We start from the raw sequence: 27,707 nt of genomic DNA on the forward strand, positions 1-27,707 counted from the left end.
TAAAATCATGTTTAGTTATTTTCAAGTCACTATTTCGTTGTTTAATGCAATGTCTTTTCCGCATTGACTCTTGCCTTTCCAATGTGATTCGCTATCTTGTACCTCGCTTTCTTAATTTTCTGAATATAATATATATATGATCCGAGTTTTTTGAAATGACGGAATTTAACCTGAAAAGTGGAAATAACGCTATATCTAATGCCAATAATTCTTCATCAATTTATTTTCAATCAACGTGCAAAGATCAAATTTTGCATGCTTTGCAATGGAGTTTTTAATTTTACTTAGGGATCCTTTGCAGCACGGCAGGGGATTCGCACTGCGCCACAGATGCATTTTATGCAATGGAATCCTTTCCACCACGCTACTAAAGCATCCCAGTAGATATTCATGGACAATGATAAAGGGACAGTTTTTAAAGTCTGAAAAAAACTTCCTCTCTCCAAAGCACCAAAGAAATCCAGTACATCCTTTAAATTGTTCTCTTTTTTTTTTTTCTTTTATCCAAGATTTTGTCTCAATCATGCATACAAAATTGGAAAAGTTATTCTATTTTTTGTGGAATGCCAAAACAAAGATTTTCTGCTTTAACCGTGATAATGAATTATCTAATAGCTACAAATTTTTATTTATTCTCTAATTATTGTGGGATCCAATGCTTTTTTGTTTCTCCAATCTTTCCTGAGATTTCCTTTTCCATTTCCCTCCCTCGTGCAAAAGCAGATCCACTCGGTGCACATTGAGTAGGATTTTGGACCACAGCTTGAGAATAGCGTCAAGAAAATGCTAATACAAATTGCTCCTTCGTTTAGGAAAGCTCAAATTAATTAAGCTTAAGATGACTTCAGCTTCAACTTGGTTTGACTTTCTAGCCGTATGTTTCTCTTCCAAGGAACAATAACAATGGCATCCCAGACAACAACAAACAATGAAACAAAAATTCTACCAACCAAAATAAGAAGAAAGAAATATTGTTGCATAGGCAAAAACCTTATCAAAATGAACAAAGCAATAGACCTTTAAACATATAATTGGTTAGCGAGGGAGGCAGAAACCAGCAAAAAAAAAAAAAAAAAAAACAAAGAAATTTGAGCTGAAAACACCCAAAAACCTCATTGATGAGGAGATGGCATCAGGCATGCGGTTCACCAAAGGACAAAGCTAGGATGACAATAGGGCAATACAGGAGCAGAGCAACAGTTGCACTATCTCATGCATAGGCTTCTGCTCCTTTGCAAAGGATCCATCAAGGCTTTGTCCTAAAGGGGTCAGATCCTTCTTCTCTAAAGCCTGTAAGGGCTTTTACTACCATCACTGCATGGGGTGTATGTGGGGCCCATTGCTGACACTTTTGTGGGCCAAGTGAGGTCCATTCAATGCGTCAGCCCAGTTGTCACATGTACTTGGATGGCCTTGCTCTTGCCCCTTGAATTACATAAAACTTCATTTGTATGTTGTTCCTCCAGAGCAGGAAATTTTGGTGAAGAGATGGATCCCACCTCTACCGTCTGCATACAGCCTGGATTTGGGACACCTCTTGACCATATTTTTATAGGAAATCCCAGCCACAAAATCTGTGGCCGGTGACCTCCAATTTCACCCATTGAGAGTGCCATGAAGACAATTGTTTTCACTAACGATTAAATTCAACACAAAAAATTATAAGCATAAATGGGAAAAAAAAAAAAAGAAAACATATTTTATAACACATTTTGCAAAACTGTAATCATTCGACAACTAGGAAATTAAAAAAAAAATCTATGGAAAAAATTCTTTTTTTTTTCTCTCTGACATCTCTCGACAAAGGAAGGATAGGAAGATGTTAGGAGGTTTGTGGGTTATCGTGTGGTTCCCGTACAAGCTCCAAGGTGATGTGATGCGTGATGGACACTCGCCCCGACCTTTATCAAATCAAATATTTGCCTCACTGATAATACAACTGGTCCGCTCTGATTGATTTCACTCCTCCCAAACCCACTCTGATGCTTTCCCTCCAACTCAAAATCTTCCCCTTTGGCAGCTGGCACCAATCCCACGTGGCATACACCTGAGTTGTCCGGCAAATTGATTACATTGAATTTACCATAATGACCCCATATTGGCTACTTATTACAGAACCATGTCCAAATGTACAATAATAACCCTCGTCCAACCTTTTTGAAACAGCCACTCACCAGTCGCCACATACGACGATCCAAAGTCCGTTATGTTTGTCGGACACAGGGAATAACATCATTTGTTTACACAAATTAATATAACACCAGTTGCCGATCAATTTGCTTTTTTTTGTTCTTTAACGATCAGCCAAAGTAATAATACATAAAACATTTTTTTTACATATTTGAAATCTTCGGGACAGGACAAAAAAACATAAAGGAAAGGGTATTTTGGTCTGTATAAAATGACTGGTCCAACTATCTTTACGACGCATGTCTTCATGCAGTCATGATAGAGTTATGCGTCGTGAATAATTGATATATTATGAGACCCAACTTAGGCGGTTTGACCAAAAAGCTCGTTGAAGAACAAAAACTTTTATATATATATATATATATATATATACATATATATTATATATATTATTTATAGCTTTTAAAAATAATAATTATAATAATATTTAACAAAATTCCCTCTCCCCTTTGTATCATCCGATCTCGGCCATCCATCATATAATTAATGACATTTAAAGGGTCCCAAGTTTTTTAAGAGAGAGAGATGATGGAGTGAGGAGGGGTCTTATCTACGGTTGCTGTACATCCGGAGCAGTGGATCGTAACCGCTTGGATGGCGGCTCTTGGCTACTGGAGCTGAGATTCTCGGAGCGCGTATCACAGCTGCCGCAAGCAGCCGCGTCGAGCACGCCGACTGGACTAGGAGGAGCGGGTGGCTGCTCAAATCCTACCTCATTCAGACACGTGTCGATCAGATATTCGTCCATTAGTTGGTGACAGCTTCTCACCATTTCCTATCCCCGAAGGAAGAAACGGAAAAAATGAAAAAGAAAAAGAAAAATTAAAATCACCACGAGACTTTATAAAATTTTACAGACCTCGAAATTCACGCAAAAAATAATTAACTAATATTTGCCAAACGATCATTACAGAAACATAAATCATACTTAAATCCACTTAAAAACATGCTTACTTTGTTTACACTATCGTGAAAAAATGCGTCACCGGCCGGAAAGTCAAAACTCTTTCCGGCGGCACAAAGCACAGCGGCTGCCGCCATGGTCGACGGCGCGAATCGCAGGAAATCAATAACTGTTAACAACCCAGAAAAAACCAACAAAAAAAGAAAACATTAACAAATTAAATTAAAGGCTTTTCATATTCATTTCATATATCACTACTTCAATAGTATTAATTATACCACGGGTGGTGCTGAGGATGAGATCCGAAGAAGCAGAGATAACCGACGAAAATGAATCCGGTAATAGGGTCGAGCAAGAAGAGAGCTCGCGAATGAAGGGATGGAGATAATCAAAGGGAGTTACGGAACGCAGTCTCCAATTGAGAATGGCCATGACTCTAAGCTCCATCCTTTGGATGGTTTTAGGTTCGAAAACGAATCTGGGCTCGAATAGTTGAAGTTCCAGTAACAATGGCACTTGGGGTTCCACCATTTTCGCTGCCAAAGATAAACACGCCACCGATAGAAGCTGGAACGGCCACCCATTTGCTTGCTACAATCCAAAATTATTTTTGTTTTAAAGAAAGTTGCAACTTTATCATTTCTAAATACTGAAAAAGGGAGTCTTTACCGGAAGACAATGAGAAGAGAGGAAACGGTCGAAGTAATTGACGGAGAGAAACGCTGTTACTGGGCTGAAATTATAGGATGCATGTACCTGCATTGCCTCATCACATAAAAAATCAATAAAATTGAATATGAATATATATTTATATTTTGTGTATAAATGAAAAAAAAAAAGGGTACTTTTAGGATCCAATTGATGGAGTCTTGGCGGGATATGACGTCGATTGAACGGTCCTGGCAACGGCGGAAGTAATCGGATGAAGGCATATGATGGGGTTCCAAATCGATGAGTTTTGAAATGGTATTCTCATCGGATGGTGCATAATTGTACAGACATTGAAATTGATTGCGGGAAGACGTGTCAGGTTCCCAAGTTACCACTTCATCAGTCTCCTCAACGCAAGACAAACTAGTGCAGCTGCCACCAGCAACAGAGCCAGAAGTGTTGTCCGAGGGAGTTGAGTGAGAGTAAGAGATGGACATTTGGACGATAATGATAAAAAAAACAGCTACGATTGCGGCGGAGGAAACGGCGTTCAATGGACGGATAGCATGTTGGGCGGTGGCGGAGGCATTGATGACGGCGGCGATGGAGTGGAGGAGTAAGTCGATAATGGTGGTGTTATTTTGTTTGGTCATTTGGCTTGTGGTTTTTATGGTGGAGTTTTTGCTTCTTGATTTTACATCTTTCACAAGTTCTCTGTCCTAATATTTTTTAGTTTTTATTAAATTTATTTTCTTGCTGTTATTATTATTATTTTTTTATGAATGTTTCCACTCTCCTCTATTGGTGGGCTAGTGTGAGCGAGAGTGTCTTCAGATATGAGCATATGTCAAAGTGTAGAGACAAAGACAGAAAAAAAAAAAAGAGATTGCAGGATGCAGCTGTAATCCTGTACTCCATTGTCTGTCTTCAAAGGAAAAAAAAAAAAAAAAAAAAAAAAAACCTCAATTTCTCAGGGTTATATGGTTTTTTTTTTATAAATAAAGATGGATTAAAAATAATTAAACTTGAGAATTCGTATAAATTTATCATATAAAATATTCTATTTATATAAAAATAATGTCATAATTTATGTTTGTATAAAAATATAAAAATATAATTTTATGATCTTATTAAATTTATTTATAATTTTTTAAAAATTTTAAATTATATTATTTTTATATTTTTTATTCATATTTTTTTATCTTTTAATTATGTTTTAAATTATCAAATTTAATAAAATTTTATAAATGATAAGATTTTTTTTACAGAATAGAGATGCTTGAGTAATGTAATATTATAGTAATTAATAACAAATAATCTCAATTTGCTTAATTTACTCATGTACTTTTTTAATGTTTTGACTTAAATAAAATTTACTAAAAAATATTTTAAAATTAAAAAAAATTATTACATTCATTGATAATATAAATTTTAAATTTTACTATTAAAATTAATAAAATAACACATATATTTTAAGATACAATAAAAATTACTGAAAAAATAAAATATAAAACAACTTATTAATTTAAAAAAATTATTGTTTATATATAAAAAAAAAAAAAACAAGGTCTAAAGTTTAATTGAACTTTTAAAAGGCTGCATCTATTCAATGAATAATTGAGTATGGCTTTGTAATTTGATTGAGGCAATAATTAAGGTGGGCTAAGTGATATATATCAAATCATTTAGGATCTCCTTTGAAATTCTTGATGCAAGAGAAGATATCATTTGCCAAGGATGTGGAAAATGTGTTTCTTTATTAGTACCGAACTTTTTCATTTATTTTTGGTTGAAAATTGCAATGCATTCAAAATATATTGTTTGGATGTTTTAGATTTATCGGAATAAAAATTTTGAAAGTTTTTAATTTAGATTGTATGAAAAAATATTCAAATTTATAAGATAAGAGAAATATAGCTTTGATTTCATTTTATTTCTTTAGTCACGTTATTTTGTTAACAATTAAAAAAAAAATTCCACGTGAAATGCCGAGGTAATGGTGACGTAAGGTTCTTTAATAAAAGAAAATTTAAGTTTAATTACTTTAAAATCCTTATAATTATAGAAAATTTTAGCCGGTGTCTAGTGACATTAATTAAGGCAATATTTAAGAAAATTAAATTTATAATTAGTGCATTGTTTAATTGTTTTCTTTTAAATTTTGATGAAAATAATGTATTATATATAAAAATATTTTATAAAGTAATATTTTAACTAAACTTAAACCATATATATATATTTATTTATTTATTATCTCTATTTTATCCTTTTAATCCATTGTCTCTTACCAAAGAAGAAGAGAGTACAAGCCTATTATGTAGAGGTGAGTAAAAGTAAGTTTAAACTTATTAGATAGATTAAGATCGAGTGAATTTAATTGAATTAATTCGATTTATTAGATTTTTAGTTATAATTAATTTTTTAAATTGATTAAATTGATTAATTCGATCAATTTTTAGTTTTTAAATTTGATAATCGAACTAATCAAATTAATCGATTTTTTAATAAGTAAAAATAAAAAAAATAAGATAAATATTTTTATTTATTTTTTTCTTGTAAAATATTATTGAAATTATTAGTTTGAATAATACTTGAGTTTAAATTTTATTAAATTAAATTTATTATTAAATAATTATTCATAATAAAAATAAAAAAATTAAATATTTAATCGAATCGATTTTAATCAATTTAATTATAATTTATTATTTAATAATATTTAATTAATTTAATTATTTATTAAATAAAATATAATTAAATTAATTATTAATTTTTTCATATTAAATCTATCAAACCTCTACTACTATGCATCAATTCATATAAATATCATCTTACGTAATCAAAATTGAGATAAGCTTGAGTGGCCCATTTATTATATCTGGGCTCGTACGCCACTTGCTTATTAATGCATGAGCTCATCAATACTCAATAATGTAGTAATTTTTTAATTTTTTAAAATTTGGTCAGTAATGTTTTTAAATTTTATTTGGATTTAATTTTGTTTTTAAATAATTTTAAAAATACATTTTTATATGTTTCCGATATATTTAAAATTTTATTTTAAAAATATTTTAATAAAAATTATTGACCAATAAATAAAAAAGGAGAATTTATTTTTTACTACATTGAATGTAATCGTAGCAATAAATAGTTGCAGTCAAATCTTGTGGATGTATCCAATGATATAAACGTTTTTATTGCTAGACATAAGTATAATATTCAATTGAGTTTTGAACATTATTGCAACTGATATTTAAGGGATGTTTTAAAAGCTTAACTTCAATATAAAAACTAAAAGGTAAAAATTCAAAGAAACAAAAGAAAATAATGGTATGAACATCAGAAATGTACCATCAGACCTTACCTATAAACTGGGTTCTAAAAAGATTTGATAGCTTCCTCCTTTGGAGTCATTAACCATTTTTTAACCTACCAGATACCAAAGTTTCAAAAAAAAATAAAAATTAAAGTTTAATTCAAATGCTTCATATAGTAATTCTTCAGATATTACAATAGACAAAAATGATATTTAAATTTTAACATTTATAATAAATTTTTTTATATTGGGTTACAAATTTTTTTTTACGATTCGTGTGTTTGTATCATGTAAAATATTAAAATTCATATATTTATGATATATTTTACATAAAAATTATATATTATAATTTATGTTAATATAAAAATATAAAATATATATTTTTAATTTTATTAAATTTAAATATAATTATTACTAAAATTTTAAATTATATCATCTTCGTATTTTATATTTTTATCATATCCATGTTATTACTAAATTTAATCTTTTTTGTACTAAAAATTTTTTTAAATAGAAGCAATTCGTTAAATTTTCTTACATTTTATCTTGACCAAAACAACTAAAAAAGGGAGAAAGATTGTGTGGTTGAAGGACAGGGATGAGGCCCTTAAAACTTTAGGATTGAAGCACTGCAATAAAGGGGATGAGGATGGAGTGTCAAGTTTGATTAGACCTTGATTAAATCAAAGCTCACATGCTTACTGAGTAGTTTCTTACTTTAATTCGTGGGCTTCAACTCATAGTCGTAGAACATAGTTCGATCCCTTTGCCCTTGGCATTGGGTTGCAGCCATGGGGTCCCAAAGGATTCTGTCGAGAAAAGAGTGCCTTCTCAAACTGGGTATTAGCGATGGCTGTCGCCTGTCTTATATGGTCAAAAAAGATGAGCACACGAGTTAAAAGAGATCTATAAAAAGGACTTAGAAGAAATTTTTTCCTTCAACTTAACAGGCCCTACTTATGTCTCAAAATGTCTCGGTGCTGCCAATCTTCAACTGTGTTTGAGGTGAAATGAAACCCATAATGTGTATCAGTTAGGGTGCCATCAGGCTAAATACGTTTTATTATGTTAATCAAACTTAAACCAAGCTTAAGCTACAAATATGACTTGTTTGTTATATTATGATCATTTCATTTTTTTTCATGAAATGAATTATCAAGTTTATCAGAATTTGAGTCCTGGTAACTCTAATTTAATTGAATTTTAGGGTTTTTTTTTTAAATTACAGATATTAAAATTTATGTTTTGCATGAATCTATTTAGGATTTAATTTTTTATTTTTATTGTAAATAAGTTGGAATTCTTAACCAACTTTATGAAATGGATTTGCCTGCCCAATGAATCCCATCCCCAATAAAAAAAAGGGAAATGGAAAAACAACTTTTGGCCTCGGATAAAATGCAGAGGACAAAGCTAACGTCAAGACTCAACACAACTTTTAATGGCCTAAATTCAACCAATATTTTCCCCTGAAACGACAAATGTGGTCTTGAGTCTTGACCAAGACAGAAAGTCCAGTGACCCAATGAGCCTTTTTAATTTTGAGAAATAAAATTTTCATTCTCAAATTGGAGATATTAAGGTGCAATTGGGACCAGCACATGCACCATTGATAAAAGGGATTAAAAGCTTACTGATTTTGCTCATCGTTCACTACTCCAATGCCAGAATGTCTCAAGAAATCCAGAAAATGCTGGTGCCAAACATAAATTCGAAATAATATTTCGGTCCTAGGAGTTTAGGTAGTAGTTTTTAATGAACATTCAATTTTTTTTTAGAGATAATAACAGATCATATCAGATTTGATTTATTTTTTTTTATATTATATAATATTATAAAATTTTAAAATTTAATTTAAATTCAAATTAAATATTTTTTTAATTTAAACTGAATCGAATTTTATTAGTTTGATTCGATTTCTTAATTTTTAAATTTTAATTTTTTTATTTTAATATGAAAATTTAATATATTTAACTAAATTCTTTTAAATCAATTATTTTAATTTTTTAATCTAAAACTAATATATACATTTAATATTTAAATTTAACCCGAGTCGAAAAAAAAAATCAATATAAACCAAATATTACAATTTTAAATCAATTTTTTATTTTTTTATTTTTTTCCTCACCCTAGCCTTCACTGTCAAAATGTGTATAAAGCATTAATAACTATTAAGGCTCGGACCAAACAGTATTTATTAAGAGGAAAAAGTGAGTGAACTCTTTGGGACCGATTTATTTTCTGCACCAATATTCCTTCAACTTTGGACTATTGAACTTATCATTAAAAAGGAAAGAAAAAAACAAGCATCAGTTTGGTAGAACAATTCAATATAATTTGAATTATGCAAGAAAAAGGAGTTGGGTACAAATGCTAATAAAGACTTGCTAGTAATTTCTTACGCACATTGAATTGAAACTACGAAAATACTTTACAACTGCAACTGCAAATTCTTAATATGAAGCAGATTTTAAACATAAGCTTAAAAGTTTCACAAACTGTTTTGTCTCTGGCTCATACACAATACGGTTTTGGTATGGACTACTATTAATTGAAGATATTAAAAGCAGAATTGCCCAGAAAATGATTTTACCTTGGATGGTCACTATTATCAATGATTTTCAGTTTTTGGTCCGTGATGCTAAGAGAGACTTTTGATTTAGAATGAAGGGAAGAACCTATTAAGATTTCCAGGCAGGGAATAGAACTCTCCACTCCTGGTATCTGTATGGAAACTCCTGAACTTTTCCCACCAATGCCTGCCACTGTCTCGCCGAACTGAGCTGTGCCAGTAACTGTGGGTAGAGTCCAAGAAGAATGCGACTATAATCGCCACTGTTGCCGGAGATGAAAAAATCACTTGCATAACATTGTTGAACTGAAATCGATAAGACAATGGGAATTACTTAATGGGAATTGGGAAGCATATTAAATTTAAACAGACGATGATGAGGCTGTTGGGGTAGCATGCAAATCGAACACGCTCACCCATGTAGAACGAGTGTGAACAGGACCATAGCCAGAAATTAGTAGATACTCGTTAAAATATTGAGGTATGGAGAGGCCCATGAAGAGAGAAAATCCCAGTATAAACTTTGTCCTGAAGCTGTTTAGGTTGCAAAACTGAAGGAGACCAAGGCCAGCTCCAACTGCTCAATCAATCATGGTATTTCAAAAATCTAGTCAATTCACATTATATTGCTTAAAGAACTTACAATATTACAAGTTGTACATATTGAAGAAAGCCTTTATTATCAACAATTTTCTTTTAGCTCCCAGATTTAAACCACTGCGTGTTTACCAAGAAATATAAAAGGGATACATACCAACATAGGCAAAGAGGACACAGTACAGGGCAGCTATAATTGGCAATGGTATTGAAGCCAGAACAGCACCGAATTTTCCTGTCCATAAGCAGATTATGACAAAGACAAATCAGTCTACAGACTACAAGTGATAAGAACCTTGAAACACATGTAAGTCCTGTTACGAATTATTGTTCAAAGATTATAAAAACTACTAAATGAATATATATAAGCTCCTATTAGTATTATACTTAAATAGAATGATAACAGCTTTGGCACCAATAAAATGTTGGAATATCTGTGATTCATTTATTGTATTAATATGGAATACCATACCTAATACGGAAAAGAAAAGCATAAATAATGCCGATATTTGAATGACTCTCCGACTTCCAACTCTTGTTAATCCCAAAAGACCTGCATTTTCGCTAAATTACAGCAAAATAGAATTAGATGACAGAGGTCTTCTATATTTTTTGCTTGAACCAACCATTAATTACTAAAACTAAGAAAATATTGATTTATTGATATGTATATGATGTTGTTGAGTATGAGAGATGAACTTATAGATATCATCATCGAATAATTCTCCAAAAAATGTCATTATTAGCAAATTTGAAAGGATAATAATAATTACACTGAAGCAGTGGAGCCAGTTCCTGTGCCAAATAAACCATCTAGCAAAATGCCTACTCCCTGGAATTCACAACAATTGAAGAACTGATTAGAACCTGGAACTTATAAAATGTAGATTACACAATCTTAGGAAATGCACAAGGAGAAGAGATAATATAGATTTTGTTTTTACCAGCCAGCCAATACCACGGCTAAGTACAGAAGGTGGCATAGGAGTGGCACTCGCATATCTTGATGCTGCAATAAATGTACCTGTAGACTGCCAAAGAACACGAAGGAGCAATGAAAATTTTACTTCAAAATACAACTCTCATGCATTCTGGGCAAAGAAACTTTAGAAGATTTAGAATGAAGACATAGGGTCTTGAAGGAAGAAAATACGGCCAGAATGAATCTTTATACATCACATAAGTAATGTTAAGAAAATCCATAAAGGGAATTTGAAATAAGTAATTTTCATTGAAACAAACACAATCTAGCTGGTTTCTTTATTCATTTGCAATATTTAGAGTATATATACACATATAAACATATCAAGACTAACATCGACTAACATCCCATAAGTCACACCTCAATCATAGCAACAAAAGAGGCAGCCATCACTGCAACAGCATCGCCAGCATTGAAACTTGGTCTTCCCCATTGAAATGGATATGGAACCCTTATCCTGTATGCAGCAAAGCAAAAAATTAGCAAAAGTATAACCGGTATCAGCATTACCCTAAGGCACTGGGACAGAAGCATAAGTTCCAAATACTAGGAATTAAGGTAATAAACAACAGAAAAATCTCCTGCCAGCAAATTATATACCTGCTAATTGAATTCACTTGCCAAATCCTTTCAAAGTGCTTTTTTACATATTTCACATTATACACAAGGTAACCATCATTTAGATTCCCATCCCATGAGGTGCTTTTGAGCTCTAAACACCTGCTAATTGAATTTACTTACCAAAGCCCTTGTGCTTTTTAGATATTTTTCCACTTTGTATATCGGTAACCATCATTAAGTTTCTATCTGATGCAGTGTTATTGAGCTCTAAATACTAAAAATTAATTAGCAAGTGTATATGACGGGGAAATCAGAGAATAGAAATTTGGGAATAACAATATCTTGACACCAGCCGGCATCATACAACTAAAAAGAAAAAGAAAAAAAAGAAGAGCATGGGAATTTTGTGCAAATAATGTAAGTCACAACTTAATTGATACATATGGGCTCACCAAGGTGCAGCGCTGATGAGCCCAGAACGATCAGTACGGCAGCTGAACTGAGTTTTTGGAGATTTATGATCATAAGTACCAGCTGCTGTCAAAATTTCCGCATAAACCCATATAATCGCTACGGTGAAAAGAATTGCAAAACGGTCAAATATGGCTCTCTTTGATTTGATTAAATGGGGAGCATACTGCAAAAGCATTAATCAAAAAACACATCAATTGAAAACTCAAGAAGTTAAAGTAAAATGATTTACATTTATGACAAAAGGAACTAGTCCTTAGTTGTCTCAATTTTTATAAATTCCTGATTTTTTTACTATTTGCAAATTTGAGGAAAGATAAACAAAGATCATGTTAATGACTCAAGACAGCAAAGATGAAATCTAGCCCCTCACATAATATTGCACAGAGATTTGACACTCTGTTTAATGTAATCATTCTATGGTTTTTCATTCATTTTGATTATCAATAAAACCAGTTTAGGACTGCAAGCAAGAGAAATACACTTCTTGTACATCTGTTATCTACCCAAAGGAATGCAAATGATATATATATATATATGTAAGATAGAATAAGAGCACAGTTTTAAAATTCAAAGCCTTACTCTTACTTGTTGATGGAAATGTTTCATTAAACATGCTCATAATAATGGCGAAAAAAATGCCCATAGTAAACAAGGATTAAGAACCCAGGTCACCTGAGATAAGAAAACCACTGCTACCAATGCTGGGAGTCCAACTTCAATGCATTTGGCCAACTACATGCAACAAAAGAAAAAAAAAAAGGTCACTACGACAAAAAGAGCGAAACAATCTACAGAAATTATTGTAACGTAATAACAAGAGTTTTGCATAAAATTCTCATTTTAATCAAGAGTTTCTCCCGCCATCCACACATCTAACATACAGTCAGCAATTCCTTTGTTCCACAATGAAAGAACATCTACAAAATTTAATTTTAGATTTCAATGGAGCAAACCATCCAAATATTCACTTATCCACCACAACACTCATGCCAGGGCAATTACAAGAACCACAAAGTATGTTTACCAATACAAAGGGAAACACTGAAAGTCCCAAACTGATAATGTCATTGAAATTTTTGTAGATAGCTCATGGAAATAATTCTATCAAAACAAAGAACCTATAACAAACATGGTTCTTCTAGGTTTGAACCAAGAACAAACTCCTCAGAGAAAACTCTGAGGTTTCTCAATCGGTAATGAGGCTGAAAACATATCCAAATTTCAGGTTTTGCTAGAGGATAAGAAGCAGCACAATTATCACTCCGTGCAATATCCAATGGGCCCAGTTGTCTTAACGACAGTAGTTAGAGCTCAAGATTTAAGAAGACTACTAAAGCTGCTTGGATACAAGCATTTCTACACAGCAATGCCAGAATGAAGAGTTTGGTGCTCTTACTTGTGGGAAACCATGTGCATAGAGCCCAAGTCCCGTGAGAATCACAAGAGGAACAGCTGCAAGGGGGCTGAAAAACCTACACCACAAGACAAAAAAATTAAGTAAGTCAATGGAACAAAACAAATCCCAAAATTCAATTAGGCATGTTTCCAACATCCTACCTCGCGAAAATTCTCCAGAAACCAAAGAAACCAAAAGCCATAGTAAAGAATGATGCAACAATAAGTGCTCCTTGTACATCTCTCATGGATCGTTTAAACCTCTGAAAGATCAAATGTCGTCAGCACGCAAACTTATTACCAAATCATACTAATCATTTACTGTATGTCATTGACATTAAAAACGAAAGAACGTTCTGAATTGTAATAGAAAGAAATAAACCTGGTGGGGTTCAATGAAGATGCTGTATCTTCTGGATAAAGCAATGGAAATGGTGGGGATAATGAAAGCATAAGAAGCCCCAATCACCACTGGCAGCCGGGTTCCAAACAATGTCTGCAATAGTGTGTTTAGGCCAGCAACAAAGAGAACAGTATTTATAACCTCAGCTTTCTCCACCTATTTTTTCAGAAATGAAACACGACGTTTAGCTCAAAGTGACCATAGAGCTAATCGGCAAATGGGCAAAAAGAAGAAAAAAAGTCAAAAAATTTATTTCAATTAAAAACCCTGTTTCCTTACATTGCCACCGCCCAGTAAAGGAACAAGTATGGATGGTATGATAACAGTGGTCCCAAGCATTACCAAGTAATGCTGAAATCCTAGAAGTATTGCTTCAGCTGCATTTAAACCAGAAACTCAGCAAGTTTTTGAGCGTATAAGAATCACAATTAAGAAATTCCCTATGCCGCTTTTAGTTTCAACAAAACAGAGTATAATGTGAGAGACCAAGAGTCTTGAGCAGAAATTCGTCGTTACTTGAAACCCAAGAAAACGAGAATTTCACAAAAAAAAAAAAAAAAAAAGAATGAGAAGAGAAATGAAAGTTTGATTATGGGGAAAGAAAAGGAAATTTTCGAAAATTAGAGTAATAAGATCTGTTTGGTTGTCTAGAAAATGCAGGGGTAATCAGGTAATACATAGCGAGGTTTCAAAATCCGAGAACACACCGGTTATCGAAAAATAACAAAGAAAACCGAAACTGTAAGAACAAAGGAGGAGAATAAAAAAACGAATCACATGAAACATTATCATTCGATCATTTTCGTTTTTTTTTTTTTTTTTGTTGGTCTTCTTGACGTATCCCTCGTTATTTTCCACTATAACAGATTTCTCTCTACATGATTTCTCTTCTCCTTTCTCTCAACCAAACAAACAAACCTGCAAGTTTATTTTATAGAGCTTTACGAGTTTCATTCCGTATGATGACTTTTACGAATTAATGCAAAGAAACAAGGGAAGAGGCGACAAGAAATAGAACTAACTAAAAAGTGGTAAAGACTAAAGAGTAGGGGAAAAACAGCGGGAAAGAAGCTTCGGTGATCGATAGCGAAGATCAAAGAGTGAGAATGAAGATAGTAGGTAGAGCATAATCGAAGAAGTAAGAAACAAATGAGAAGAAAAGGAAGAAGAGGAAGCGAAAGGTGGTGATCGTACGCCAAGGAGGAGAGCTGGAGAGGCAGTAATCAACACCAGGGAGTTGGTCTTTGACAGGGAAGGGCTGGAAGTCATCCGACTTTCCTCCTCCACCTCCACCTCCACCTCCACCTCCGGCTCCACCAGCTGCCATTGCTTTCTTCTCGGTTGTTTGTTGTTGAAGACAACTTTGGTTATGAATATATGTAAGGGACCAAGGAGCGAAGAGTGACGTGAAAAATGATGGAAGAGGAAGAGCATCATACAATGAGGGGTTAGGCGGCGACGTTTTGACTGGAACCATCTCACACTCCTTTTCTTTATTATTTGTTTGGGTTGTTTGGAAAGCTACCAACTGCAGGTGTGATTTGAGAGCGACCTCATCGACTCTCAAATCAATAGACAGACAGTGAAAGAAAGAAAAAAATCCATTGTGGCTTTTGACGTTCCCAGTCAGATTCGGATTCTTACGTACGAAGAAACTCCGTTGCCGCCTTTAATTTTTGCTTTTTTTTTTTTTTTTTTGGAAAATACGGAACGGAAAGATCCTTTCCTTTCGCACAATTTGGTGTCGATTTCTCCAATTTACCTTTATGCTTTTTCTTTTTGGTAAATGGTATAAAAGATTCGCGGTAAAATTAGTAAATAGATTATTCATTTTCAGATCAGAACAAATTGGATGTATAGTATTTCGTATTAGCATCGACAAAGTATTTATTATTTTTTAATAAAATTGAGTTTATAGTTAATATATTATCAATATATAAATTTTAGATATTATTAATAAATTAAATAATATTATTTTTATTAATTAATAAATATTACTTTTTAAAAAAAATATTTAATATTTTAATATTTTAAAAAATTTTATTCACTAATTAAATAACATCATTTAATTTATTGATAATAGATAAAATTTATATATTGATTATATATTAAATATAAATCTAATAAAATTGGACTAAAAAAATACTTACTTTCAGTTAAATTAACTCATCAATTAAGTCAATTTTTTCTTCATAATTTAAATGCTTATTTATTAATTTAGAAGTATTCATTTCATTGATTTGATTAAAAAAGCAATTAAATTACTTTAAATTTTATTTTTTACTTTAGTTAATTAAATCAAATTATTTTTAAAAAAATTAATTTTAATTGATTATAATATTTTCATTAATTTGACCGATTAATCAACTTTTAATTATTCTACCATTAATAATTTAAAATTACATCTTAAAGTTTTAAATTTTTCATTTTTCCTAATTCCAATAAATATAACCATTCAACCATTTTTTTTTTTAAATCATTCAACCGATATTCAAATGCCAAACATACTTAAAGTGTACATCAACAATATGTTAAAAACTTCAATAACTTAAAACTTAACCATATCTAACAAAGAATTAAAGATATAATGTCTTATATATTTTTTGAATAATTTAGGTAATTTGATTATTCTTATAACAACTAAAACAAGAATCATGGGAATGAGCTTTATTATATATATATATATATATATATATATATATATATTATATAGGGTTGACATCGGGTCAGATTCGGGGCGAATTTTGCTCGTCCCAAAGTTGACCTGACTTTTATGAGTTATTAAATTCGAATTCGACCCTACTCAAAATTTTTTATTGTTTTTTCATACCCAAAACATGACTCCCGACCTAATACTATATAAATCGTACATGATTCGACTCGAAATTAATAAAATATTATTTTTTAAAATATAAAATATTATTTTTTAAATATAAATATTTAAAAATATCATTATATAAACATATATATAAATAATTAAATAATTAATTAAAAAATAAATTTTTATATAATATCAGATCGAATCGGATCAGATTCACCTAAAATTCGAACCGACACCGATTATTTCATAACCTTACCCAATCCGACCCGACCTAAAATTCAAATTAAAAAAAAAAAATCAACCTCATAAGTCGGATCAAATTGGATCGGAACCCATAGGGGACGGGTTGGATTGCCGTCAATAATTATATATACCGAAATAGAAAATAGAGGTACGTATGTTTCTCGTTTTTAGAGCAAAACCTTACAAAATACGAAGCTTCCATTTGTTGCATAATATTGAACTGAAATTATTGTTATCATTAGCAGTGCAATTCTTTGTGGGAGGTTCTTGTGCAAAAGAGTAAGCATTAAGCAATCGTTTTTTTAGCTTAACCGATCCACCTATTTATCGTATTCATGGGGATTTCCTACTTCCTACCCACTAATGTTGTTCGCCATTTACCGTCTACCCTTTTTTTTTTTTATATTAGAATAAATTTACAAAAAAAAAAAAAAATCTTATCACAATGTTTCTATTGGTATCAAGTTTTTTTTTTTTTTTCTTTTTTTAGAGTTCATCTTCTCTTAATAGATGCATAATTAATTGCTATAAGAAAACTCATACTATTAGTTGGCTTTTGGTCTTATATTTTTCTTTTCTATATATAAAAAAAAAATCATACTTTAAAAATAAGATCCAATGAATTGCAAATGTTGGGATATAAATTTTAAACTTATTTAATGTTAATGTTACGAATTAGATAAGAGGAAATGCAAGATAGTTTCAAATTTTGAATTATTAATGCACTATAACCTTGTTTTTAGTTAGGTTTACCAAAACAACTACCCTAACACTTAGAGGTTGAAAATTTTAGGGAAAATTAAAGACATTTTCTCTTTTGCCCCATTGACCAAAATTCAAAAATGATAATCATATAATAGCCAATCAGAGATTTATTTGGCTTAGAGTCACCACATTAATCTTTTTTTTTTTTCTTGGAGGGTAGGGTAGTCTAAGGAAGGTGTGCCAACCTTGGAGTTTTCTCTCTTTGTTTGGCTTTTTAATTGGTAAAAGACAATCTTCATTAGGGTAATTTATTAGTAAATTAATAAGGGATTGGCCCAATTAAACTCAAAATTAGTTGTAACAAATGCAATAAGATTGAACAAATGAACCCATATTTCTTCTTAATTTCTACTCATAAAATAAAATAATAAAATACTCCATTGAAATTTGAATGTGAGGTACCATTTAATTAATTTATGTAATTATCTTAAAAAATAACATAAAATAAATTTAAAGTTTAAATCTCAAAATCTATAAAATTTTTTATTTTTAAAATATGATTTTCTTTATAAAATATACTCCACTAAGAATCAAAATAAAAAATTTTCTGCCATGATTTTTATAGGAGGGAAGAAAGAAATTCAATGATGGAGAATTAAATAAAGTCATCAATACAAGAAATTAGTAATCAACTTTAGTTGCTATTGACAAACCTTGTGGCTGGTCCATAGCCCAAAAAAGAAAGAAAGAAAAACTGTAAAAAAGGTGGGAAAAACTTGTGAATATATAAATAATCAGGAAGCCATGTTTGAAACTCGTAGACTTGGGATGGCATGGGATACTTTTTCCTTAACGCTTTAATTATGCCCTGAAATGGGCCTATCTTAGATATTTGGGCTCAAGTATGGCTTTGTGTTTGCCATAAGCTAGATTCTAGCATCTTATAGTAATTTTTAGGCCCGCCCAAAGCCATCAAATCAGAGATCTTATGGCAAAATTATTTTTTATTTTAATTTTTAGGACTTTGCTTTATCATAGCCGGTTCACCCATTTATTAAAAGTGTTGTACTATTTGCCGCCTCCCCTCCATCTTCATATAAAAAAAATAATGCTAACAGCTCATCTATCAATAAAATATTAGATTTTTAATGATAATAATCAAGGCTCAATCTTACATAACTTCGAGTGCAAAAAAACTATTTAAAGAAACATCTTTGAGTTCTTTGACTCGCTAAACTTGGGAAGTGCAGCTGTCGCGGTTCATGAGAAGGATCGGTTTCAATGGTACGGATAAAAACATATCAATCGATATGAGTTTTTATTTATTTGGAATTAAATTTGACTTTATATTTATAATATATGAAAGCGATTGGATTCAATAAATATTTTTATTTTTTATATTTTAATCCAATTAAACATTACATAAATTTACAATTAATTCAATTTAAAATTAATAAAATATTATTTTAAAAATATAAATTTAAATTTAAATAAATATAAAATATATAAATTTAAAATTAAAATTAAATAAATAATAAAAAATATTTATACATATAAATATATATTAAGTAGAAACGAGATAAATTGGCCTAAAATTTAACATTAATTTGTTTTATTATCCCATCCAACTTAATCAAAAGCCCAATTCAAAAAAGAATTGAATCCTATAAAATCGATAAGATCAAAATCCGAACAAAGGGTTCATTCCGAGAGAGGGAATTCGAGCATTTTCTTTTCGTTGGTGTATTATCATCTATTGTACTTGCATGAAGGAACTACCAGGAGCCATGATGATCATTATTTGGGACCTAATCTATTGAAAATCTCTTGGGGAGAAAAAAAAATTCTCAAATTTTGATAACTGTGGTGGCTAATCTTGAATAGTGATGACAATAGATCGAGTCGGAATGAGTTTTTATTCGTTTTGAATTCGATCCGATTTTAAACATATAAAATTCGTATTCGATCCGATAATTTTTTTATTTTTAATATTCAAATTCGATCCGATTCGACATTGTATAAAATCAAATTCAATCTGATCCGACTCGAAATTAATAAAATATTATTTTAAATATAAATATAAAATTAAATAAATAAATAATTAAATAAATAATTTTTTTATATATGTCAGGTCGGATAGGGTCGGATTTGTTTAAAATCTAACCCCAACCCAAATCCAAATTTTTTTATGCTACCCGATCAAATACCCGATTTTCAAAAAAAAAAATTGATCTTAAAGGGTCGGGTCAGATAAAAACCTTCGATTTCGGGTATTTTTACTTTCCTTAATCCTGAAGATGAAACCTAAAACCCAAGAACAACGAAAAAAAAAAAATCTAGAAAGCACTCAACTAAAAGAAAATTTCCAAAGTAATTATTTCAACGATTGTTACTGTTGTGACACAATAGTGATGTTAATAGAAATTTTTGTGAGCAATGGGGTATAGGCCATCATAGCTAAATATGTATAGTAGCAAACTAATATCTGTTTTTTTTTTTTGGATTTAAATACAAATTTCAATTATGCAAAAAAAAAAAAAAAACCCGAAGAACAACCATTTCTTGACGATTAATTAGTTTAGGTTGCCTACATACCTTTCAAGCTAAGAAATTAGTCTAATTTCATTAGAACTTTGATTGTCTGTAGCACTTGTTTGTTTTGTGCTGGCAAATAAGGAGTTAAATGTAAAGGACGAAAAGAGACTTTGTTTTTGGTACGTTCACACTTCATATTATTATTCCTTGAGAGTGCTATATTTGGTTTGAGATTATGATCTAAATAGTCTTTGAATTATTATAATTTTTAATGTGATACTTAAATAAAAAAATTTATATTTTATATATTATTAATAAATTAAAAATATCATTTTATTAATAAGATGAATATGATAATATTACCTTATAATTTTTTTTTCCTAAACGTGCACATTGTAATATGATTTTTCTTTTTGGATACAATTGTTTTCAACACTATCTTCCAAACTAATATACAGATATAGATGGATCTCATACATTCTCGTTAGATCTGCCCACGAATTAGGATTTGGACAAACATTTTGAAACTCGTCTGACTCATGAATATATTTTATTATTAAATAATTTACTATTATTTAATTTTAATTTAAAAATATTAATATATATTTTAAAATATTTTAATAATTATTTTAAATTAAATAGGTCTAAATATATTTTAGTGGACGAACCGTGTCGTGCCTTGGATAAATATTTTGAAATGATTTCATTTGTTTTACAGAAAATAATTTTTGACAAATAATTTTTTATTTTTAAGTATTTGTTTGGTCGAAAACTAACTAGTCAATGAAAAATGACTTATTGATTAATAAAAAATGAAATCATTTTTTTGAAAATTATTTTACGGAATTGAAAAGGGAAGATATTTTTTTAAAACAATCTGTCTATGAGTAAATTTATTTATTAATACTTTTAAGCATAATTTTACTTATAAATAATATTATATAAATAAATAATATACTATTAATATAATATACTAATAAATAATATTAAAAAATATTATAATATATTCATAAAATAATATTATATTAATAAATATTATTACAAATAAATATTATACTAATGTATTAATTTTAATAAATAATATTATATTAATACATCATATTATAATATATTAATAAATTTTATTAATTTAATTAATAAATTTTATAACAATATATTAATAAATAATATACTATTAATATAATATATTAATAAATATTTTTAATAAATAATATTATAATATATTAATAAATAAAATAAAGAATAATAAATGGTTTTATTTTAAGCATTTTTTATATTAACATAATATTTTAATATTAAATATTATTATCAAAATATAATTATTTTTTAATATTAATAATTTTAATAATAAATAATTTAAATATAGTTTAATAATAAATAATTTTTAATATTTTAATAGTTATATTAATATTATTTGAAAAAAATAGATTTTTCAGAAAATAACCACATAACGGAAAATATTTTTTATTAACTCATCCAAATAATAAAAAATCTCTTTCAATTAAAAAAATATAAACATTTTTTAAAAATTATTTTTCAAAAGTAAGTTTTTGTGAAATAAACATAACCGTAAATTTAGTCTAATAAGGTCCATGAATAAATATAATTATTGTTCGTTGATGTATTTTAATTTTGTTTGTAAAATTTAAAAATTTCATAATAATGTATAATAGAAGAATTTATCTAATTTCACTAAGGTCATAATTTTATTCCAATATTTACAAAATAATACTTCTTGTGAATAAATTAATAAATTCATTTAATGGAAACTCAAGTGATGTATAAATTAAAAAATATAACTTAATTTCTAATGATACAACACAATAATTTACACTTTTACAAAATATTTAAACATGAAAAAATGAAACTAAAATATATCAATTTGAATCGTGGATATTTATACTATTTAATAGATATGATAAATTCACATTACACTAATAACTAAGTACATTTATTCATTATTGGTTAGGTTCATGAATATCATAAATTTATGAATGGATAAATTTATGAATAATTAAATTAATGCAATTTAAGTTTGATTAATGATTGTTTATTATGATTAATGATTATTTATTATGAATTTAGACTCAATATATTAAATTTAAATAATGCTAAACATGAAGTATATTTATTTATAATTAATTAGGATCATGAATACATGAATTTGGTTCAATTCATTAGATTCATAAATAATTAGATTCATGTAATTTAAAATAAAAAATAAAAACATTAGTTAATAATATCATGAATCAATTAATTACAAATCATACAATGTAAGTCTTATAATTCATTCACTTAAATTCGGCTAAATTAAAACTAGTTTGTAAATAACAAATTTTTTATTTTTCCTTTATTAATTAAAAATAGTTTGTAAATTAATCTTATTTATTTAAATATGTGCGTAAATACATAAATTAATATTATTTAATTTATATATCTAAGGTATTAATAAAATGCATAAAATATAATCAAAATATAAAATCATAATAACAAACTCGATTAATAATAGATAATGTGGACAATAATATATAAAATCAAAATATAAAGTCATAGAAGTTTGTTATTTTATCTCTCATATATGTCATTTAATTAGATATTTTTGGTTTTTTGGATTCTTTAATTTGTGAATTATATGCATCCATAAAAAAAAATGAATTCAAAATAAATATTATTTTTTTATAAGAACAAAACTCTATAAGTAATAGTATACCAAAAATTTCAAATTAAAAAAAAAAAGTAATAGTAATGTGACATGTAACACATACTATTGGTGATAATTAAGATTTATAAATAAATTTTAAATTAATAAATATATTTTGAATTTTAAAAAATAATAAATTATATTGTGCATTCAAATTTAAAAAAAATAAAAAAGATTATAAATAAATTTATTAAAGTAAAAATATTTTTTTCGATATTTTAAAGTTGCAAGTTTGTATTATAATTCAATCTTGACTTTAAATAGATAATATTCTCTCTATCCAATTTTCTTTATCCATATATATATTTTTGAGATATCTTAAAATTATATATATTTTAAATATTTACTTTTTTATATTTTAAAATTATTTTAATGGTTTTTTTAAATATTAAAAATCATAAAATTTTAATTTTAATATCAAATATATTAAAATCAAAAACTTTTTTTAAAACTTTCTTGAAAATTAATACAAGATAAATAAATTAAAACGGAAGGAGTAGTAATTTTATCTATTTAAAAACTCAACTATAAATTGGTCAAACATAAATTTAGGATATATATCTCGTGAAGAGATGATGCTCATGTGGAGTCCACCTAAGAATTTTTTATCAATTTTTTTTTAACCTTTTTATATTATATATTATGATATGATTGGTTGTAGTTTCCATATCGTACCGCATGTGCCGAAGCAATTAAACCTCACCGAAGGACACGCGTCCACATCACTAGCAATATAATAAAATGTACAGATAACCTTTTGCTGTATATAATTATCCAATTGCCTTCTTTCTCTGCACAAAGCCCTTCTCTTTGTCGTAAATTTTTGTCCAAGAAAGGGGAAAGAAATCTGCCTACTGAAACTATCAGCAAAAAACACAAAGAAACAATGAGTTATTACAATCAGCAACAGCCTCCCGTCGGTGTTCCTCCTCCTCCGGGTCAACCCCTGATTTTTCACGTTCTTTATTATCTGGGTTTTTTTATCTTTTCTTTTTGGGTTTCTATTACCGTTTTGATTATATGTTTGCATTATGATTGAATGGCTTTGTATTTTTTATTGAGTAATAGGTTTTCCACCAGAAGGATATCCCAAGGATGCTTATCCACCACCGGGATATCCCAATCCTCCTCCCTATGACGCTCAATATGCTCAGCCTCAACTTCCTCAGAAGGAGAAGAGTACTGGTTGCTTAGAAGGCTGGTAAGTCCTCAATATCTCTCTCTTCTCTGTTTTTAACGTATATATACATACATGTACAGTACAACTATACGGGTACATCTACCGTATATGGTAGTCAGGTATAGGATGATAGCTGATACTGAAGAATTCAACTTAGAACATGTTTTTGGGTTTGAAAACATCGTGTTGGTCACAACAATCGGGATTACCGATTAAAATGGGATAGGGTTCACATCATCAGTTCGGCAGTTAATTGCCCCCAAAACTTCCCTTTTCCTGCTTCTTTTTCGGTTAGGGAAGGATGATAAAAATTCCTTTCACCACACCGTCAAATTGTAGCTCAAGCTCTTGATTATTGTTGTGGCGTTTAGCAATTCTTGTTTTTATTGCTTGTGCAGTTTGGATGCTCTCTGTTGTTGCTGCCGGCTCGATGCCTGCTTTTGACAAACCAACTTTGCCGGCATATATTGAACCGATCGAAGTTGAATCAAACGCATATTCAAATTTTAAATCTTCATTCCAATTTGAAATATTCTCTTTGTCGATCGCCTGTTTAAATTTTTACTTTTTTTTTTCTGTCGTTTGTTTATTGTAATTAATGATTGAACCTTTGCTTGAAATTGAACTCTTGTCTGTTCTTCCATTTTTAAGTTCAGCCAATCGAAAGTTTCTGAGCTTTCATCATTCTTTTTTCATGGTTTGGAGTTTTGGAGACGAAGGTCAGCGAAAGGAATATTGTCCAGCTCGATGTGTAAAGAAAAAAAAGTTGCAAAAAACAAGCTGAAACCAATTATTCGATACATTATTAATTAAATTTTTAATTCTACAAATAAAATTATCATGTCTTATTTTTCTTAAAATTAATTTTTTATTTTTTAAATTATACATTAAAAGATATGCTTAATTTTTAAATTAATTTTTTATTATATAATATAAATTAATTTTACTGAAACTAAAAAAAATTTATTATCATTATATATGATAATTTCTCATAAATTAAATTGTTAGGAAAAGTAAAAAACGAGCACTTCATACGATTAGTTTACGCCTCTCCTGTCCCAATATGAGTGCATTTTGAAATATGTTTTATGGTGGAAGGTGAAGGGCCAAAAACCTTGACATTTGGAAACAATCCGATTATAATTGCAACGCCTACCCAGCCAGGATTGCAAAAAAAAGGGGTTAACTTTATATATATATATATATATATATATATACATATATATATATATATTTTGGTCTAAGTCATATCATTATTTACTTAAAAATTTTTAGTATTTATTCGTTTCAATGGGATTCGGCTGGAACAACCTATCACGATCGGATATCCATTTGACTGCTATGGGTGAGACACCAAATCACGTTGGATATCCATCTGGTTGCTACGGGCGTGACATGGTGAAAGAACATTTTCAGTTTCACCATCTTACACCTCATTTTTTGACTGAACCTTGGATCCAACGAGCTTCATTGCAGTACCTAGATCTGATAATTTTAAATATAACAAATTATACTATATGAAAATGACACGTAATAAATCGTATATGTATTTTTTATAATTGTATTTCGCATCTTAATCGTGTCGACACATTTAAAACATGACGTTGCATGTGTCTTGTTTCATGTCTTACGCGTGTTACACGTTTATGACATGATTAATTAATTAATCGAGTTAACATGTCAATACGTATAAGTGACATATTTATGACACACATAAGTTATATCCATTTAACCCTACTATTAAATAAAACTACACTGTTTTAACTAAAATTGTAAAACCCTAATACACTTTTGTAGTTTTATCTTTTCCTCTCATTCATGAAAGTTCCCTTAACCTAATCGGCTTCATCCCTTTCTCCTTCATTCTTTTCTTCCCTTGCTGAAACCACCTTCACCCCTCCACCAAACTCTTCCATACCAAATTCTTGTCTTTTATACTCTTTGCCTCTTTTCCTCTCTTTCATCTACCAAAGTCCAAAGCAAACCCTAAATCACTAATAATAATAGGACTACAAGAGTTGATTACACCTTCAGCAATTGAGCATGGAGCACTGATCGTCTACTACTTATCCTAATAGTATCAGGTTTGTCTTTGTTTTTTTTTTTAATTTTTTGCTTAATTTTGCAATGATTTTTGTCTTTGTTATTTCTGTCACTATACTTTAATGTGATTGAGCACTCTTTTAGCCTCTTTTATTCTTTTATCTATCCTTCCAGCTAACTGGTTTGCTCTAAAACCATTAGGTTTGCAGCTAGTATTGATAGCTCCTTATCTTTAAGCTCATTAAGAAGGAACGAGCAAAAGACTTGTAAAGCAAGTTAGTTGTAGTCATTATCCTATTAGCTATAGTTTTTTTAGTTGTTTTCCTTTCATTGTTAGGTTCATTGGTCAGCCAGTTTCTTAGGTTAGATAAGACCTATGTGTTTGATGCCATCGAGTCAGGGAAGGGTAGAAACAAGGATTACTTTCTTTAGTTATCTAGCCAACATTTTTTGTAATGGTGTTTGATTAATTCTTAACTAAACACACACACACACCAAAATTGAACACTACAAAACCAAAAAAATAAATAAATAAAAATTTCATAATTATATGTAAATGCAGTTTCTTAAAAGTAATAGACAAATCAAAAATAGCTTTAATAACAATCCCTAAGTAATACTACAACATCAGTTTACAAGTAATTGTGTAGCAAAGTTGAAGAGCTCGTCAAATAATCAAGGTTAAAGCTTTTAAGTTTTAACTAGTTTGCATATTAGAATTTTTATCAAATATTTTTACCCAAGAAAAAAAAATCCCTATTATCAAGTTTCTCATAAGTAGTAGGACACAAAAAATTTCATACTAATGAACAAAATTTATCCGTGAAGTGTGAAAATAACAACTACACTATTATTATTCAAATTAACAATACTACTAAAATAAACTTAGCCAAATTAGAAAAAATAACAAACTAATCTAACATTTTCTCTATTTTACATAAATTTTGTTTGATTAAAGGATGCTACTGTCTGATTTTTAGCTCAATAGCTAAAACATTTCAAGCATTTTTTCTTCACTATCATCATTAATTAATCAGTAGAACTCTAATTTTTTTTGGAGTTAGTTTTACTTAATTTTTGTTTTTTATATTGTAATAGATAACTAAGCTTGGGTCTACATTTGAATTGGTTTATCCCATTCGAAAATGACAATGGTGACAAATCTTGAGGTATCTATTATTAGAAACTAATAACTACATATCTTTATTAAGATTAGTATCATATTTTACTAATGAAAGATAAATATTTTTTAGATGAAATCTAATAATATCAATATTAGCTTTCAATCAAAAGTTGTTGATATGTAGTTGGAGGAAGACGATGATGATATTATAAAGGTAAAAGAGATATAAGAGAGAGAGAAAGGAAAGAAAAAAAAAAGGGACAGCTAGTTGCAAAAAGAAGCACACTTCATCTGTTTGGTCAGTCTTTCAATTA

At 29.4% G+C, this 27,707-nt stretch overlaps 3 protein-coding genes across 4 annotated transcripts; 1 reads left to right on the forward strand and 2 right to left on the reverse strand.

Annotated features, from left to right (window-relative positions):
* Positions 1–656: 656 nt before the first annotated feature.
* LOC111298683 (cyclin-D4-1-like) lies at positions 657–4,518 on the reverse strand. The gene is made up of 5 exons (XM_022893409.2): positions 3,940–4,518; positions 3,764–3,850; positions 3,373–3,685; positions 3,145–3,263; positions 657–2,965 (listed from the first exon to the last, which is right to left on the reverse strand). Exons 1-5 carry the CDS (start codon positions 4,396–4,398, stop codon positions 2,741–2,743), a joined length of 1,203 nt encoding a protein of 400 aa, XP_022749144.2. The 5' UTR covers positions 4,399–4,518; the 3' UTR covers positions 657–2,740.
* A 4,853-nt stretch (positions 4,519–9,371) lies between these two features.
* LOC111298684 (nucleobase-ascorbate transporter 4-like) lies at positions 9,372–15,777 on the reverse strand. 2 transcript variants are annotated; one of them, XM_022893410.2, is made up of 14 exons: positions 15,237–15,777; positions 14,322–14,419; positions 14,022–14,198; positions 13,802–13,902; positions 13,641–13,716; positions 12,917–12,976; positions 12,223–12,407; positions 11,570–11,666; positions 11,172–11,258; positions 11,001–11,059; positions 10,700–10,791; positions 10,385–10,462; positions 10,047–10,207; positions 9,372–9,936 (listed from the first exon to the last, which is right to left on the reverse strand). In XM_022893410.2, exons 1-14 carry the CDS (start codon positions 15,517–15,519, stop codon positions 9,718–9,720), a joined length of 1,773 nt encoding a protein of 590 aa, XP_022749145.1. In that variant the 5' UTR covers positions 15,520–15,777; the 3' UTR covers positions 9,372–9,717. The 2 variants fall into 2 exon arrangements, with proteins under 2 accessions (XP_022749145.1, XP_089601543.1); XM_089745417.1 differs by having other exon boundaries at positions 9,781–9,936; positions 10,096–10,207; positions 15,237–15,529.
* A 7,967-nt stretch (positions 15,778–23,744) lies between these two features.
* LOC111298685 (protein CYSTEINE-RICH TRANSMEMBRANE MODULE 13-like) lies at positions 23,745–24,922 on the forward strand. The gene is made up of 3 exons (XM_022893411.2): positions 23,745–23,985; positions 24,116–24,248; positions 24,626–24,922. The coding sequence occupies exons 1-3, from the start codon at positions 23,934–23,936 to the stop codon at positions 24,669–24,671; spliced, it is 231 nt and encodes a 76-aa protein (XP_022749146.1). The 5' UTR covers positions 23,745–23,933; the 3' UTR covers positions 24,672–24,922.
* The last annotated feature ends 2,785 nt before the right edge of the window (positions 24,923–27,707 follow it).

Source organism: Durio zibethinus, chromosome 16 (genome assembly GCF_047325235.1).
Source record: "Durio zibethinus cultivar Kanyao isolate XHJ-2024 chromosome 16, ASM4732523v1, whole genome shotgun sequence".
NCBI lineage: Eukaryota > Viridiplantae > Streptophyta > Magnoliopsida > Malvales > Malvaceae > Durio > Durio zibethinus.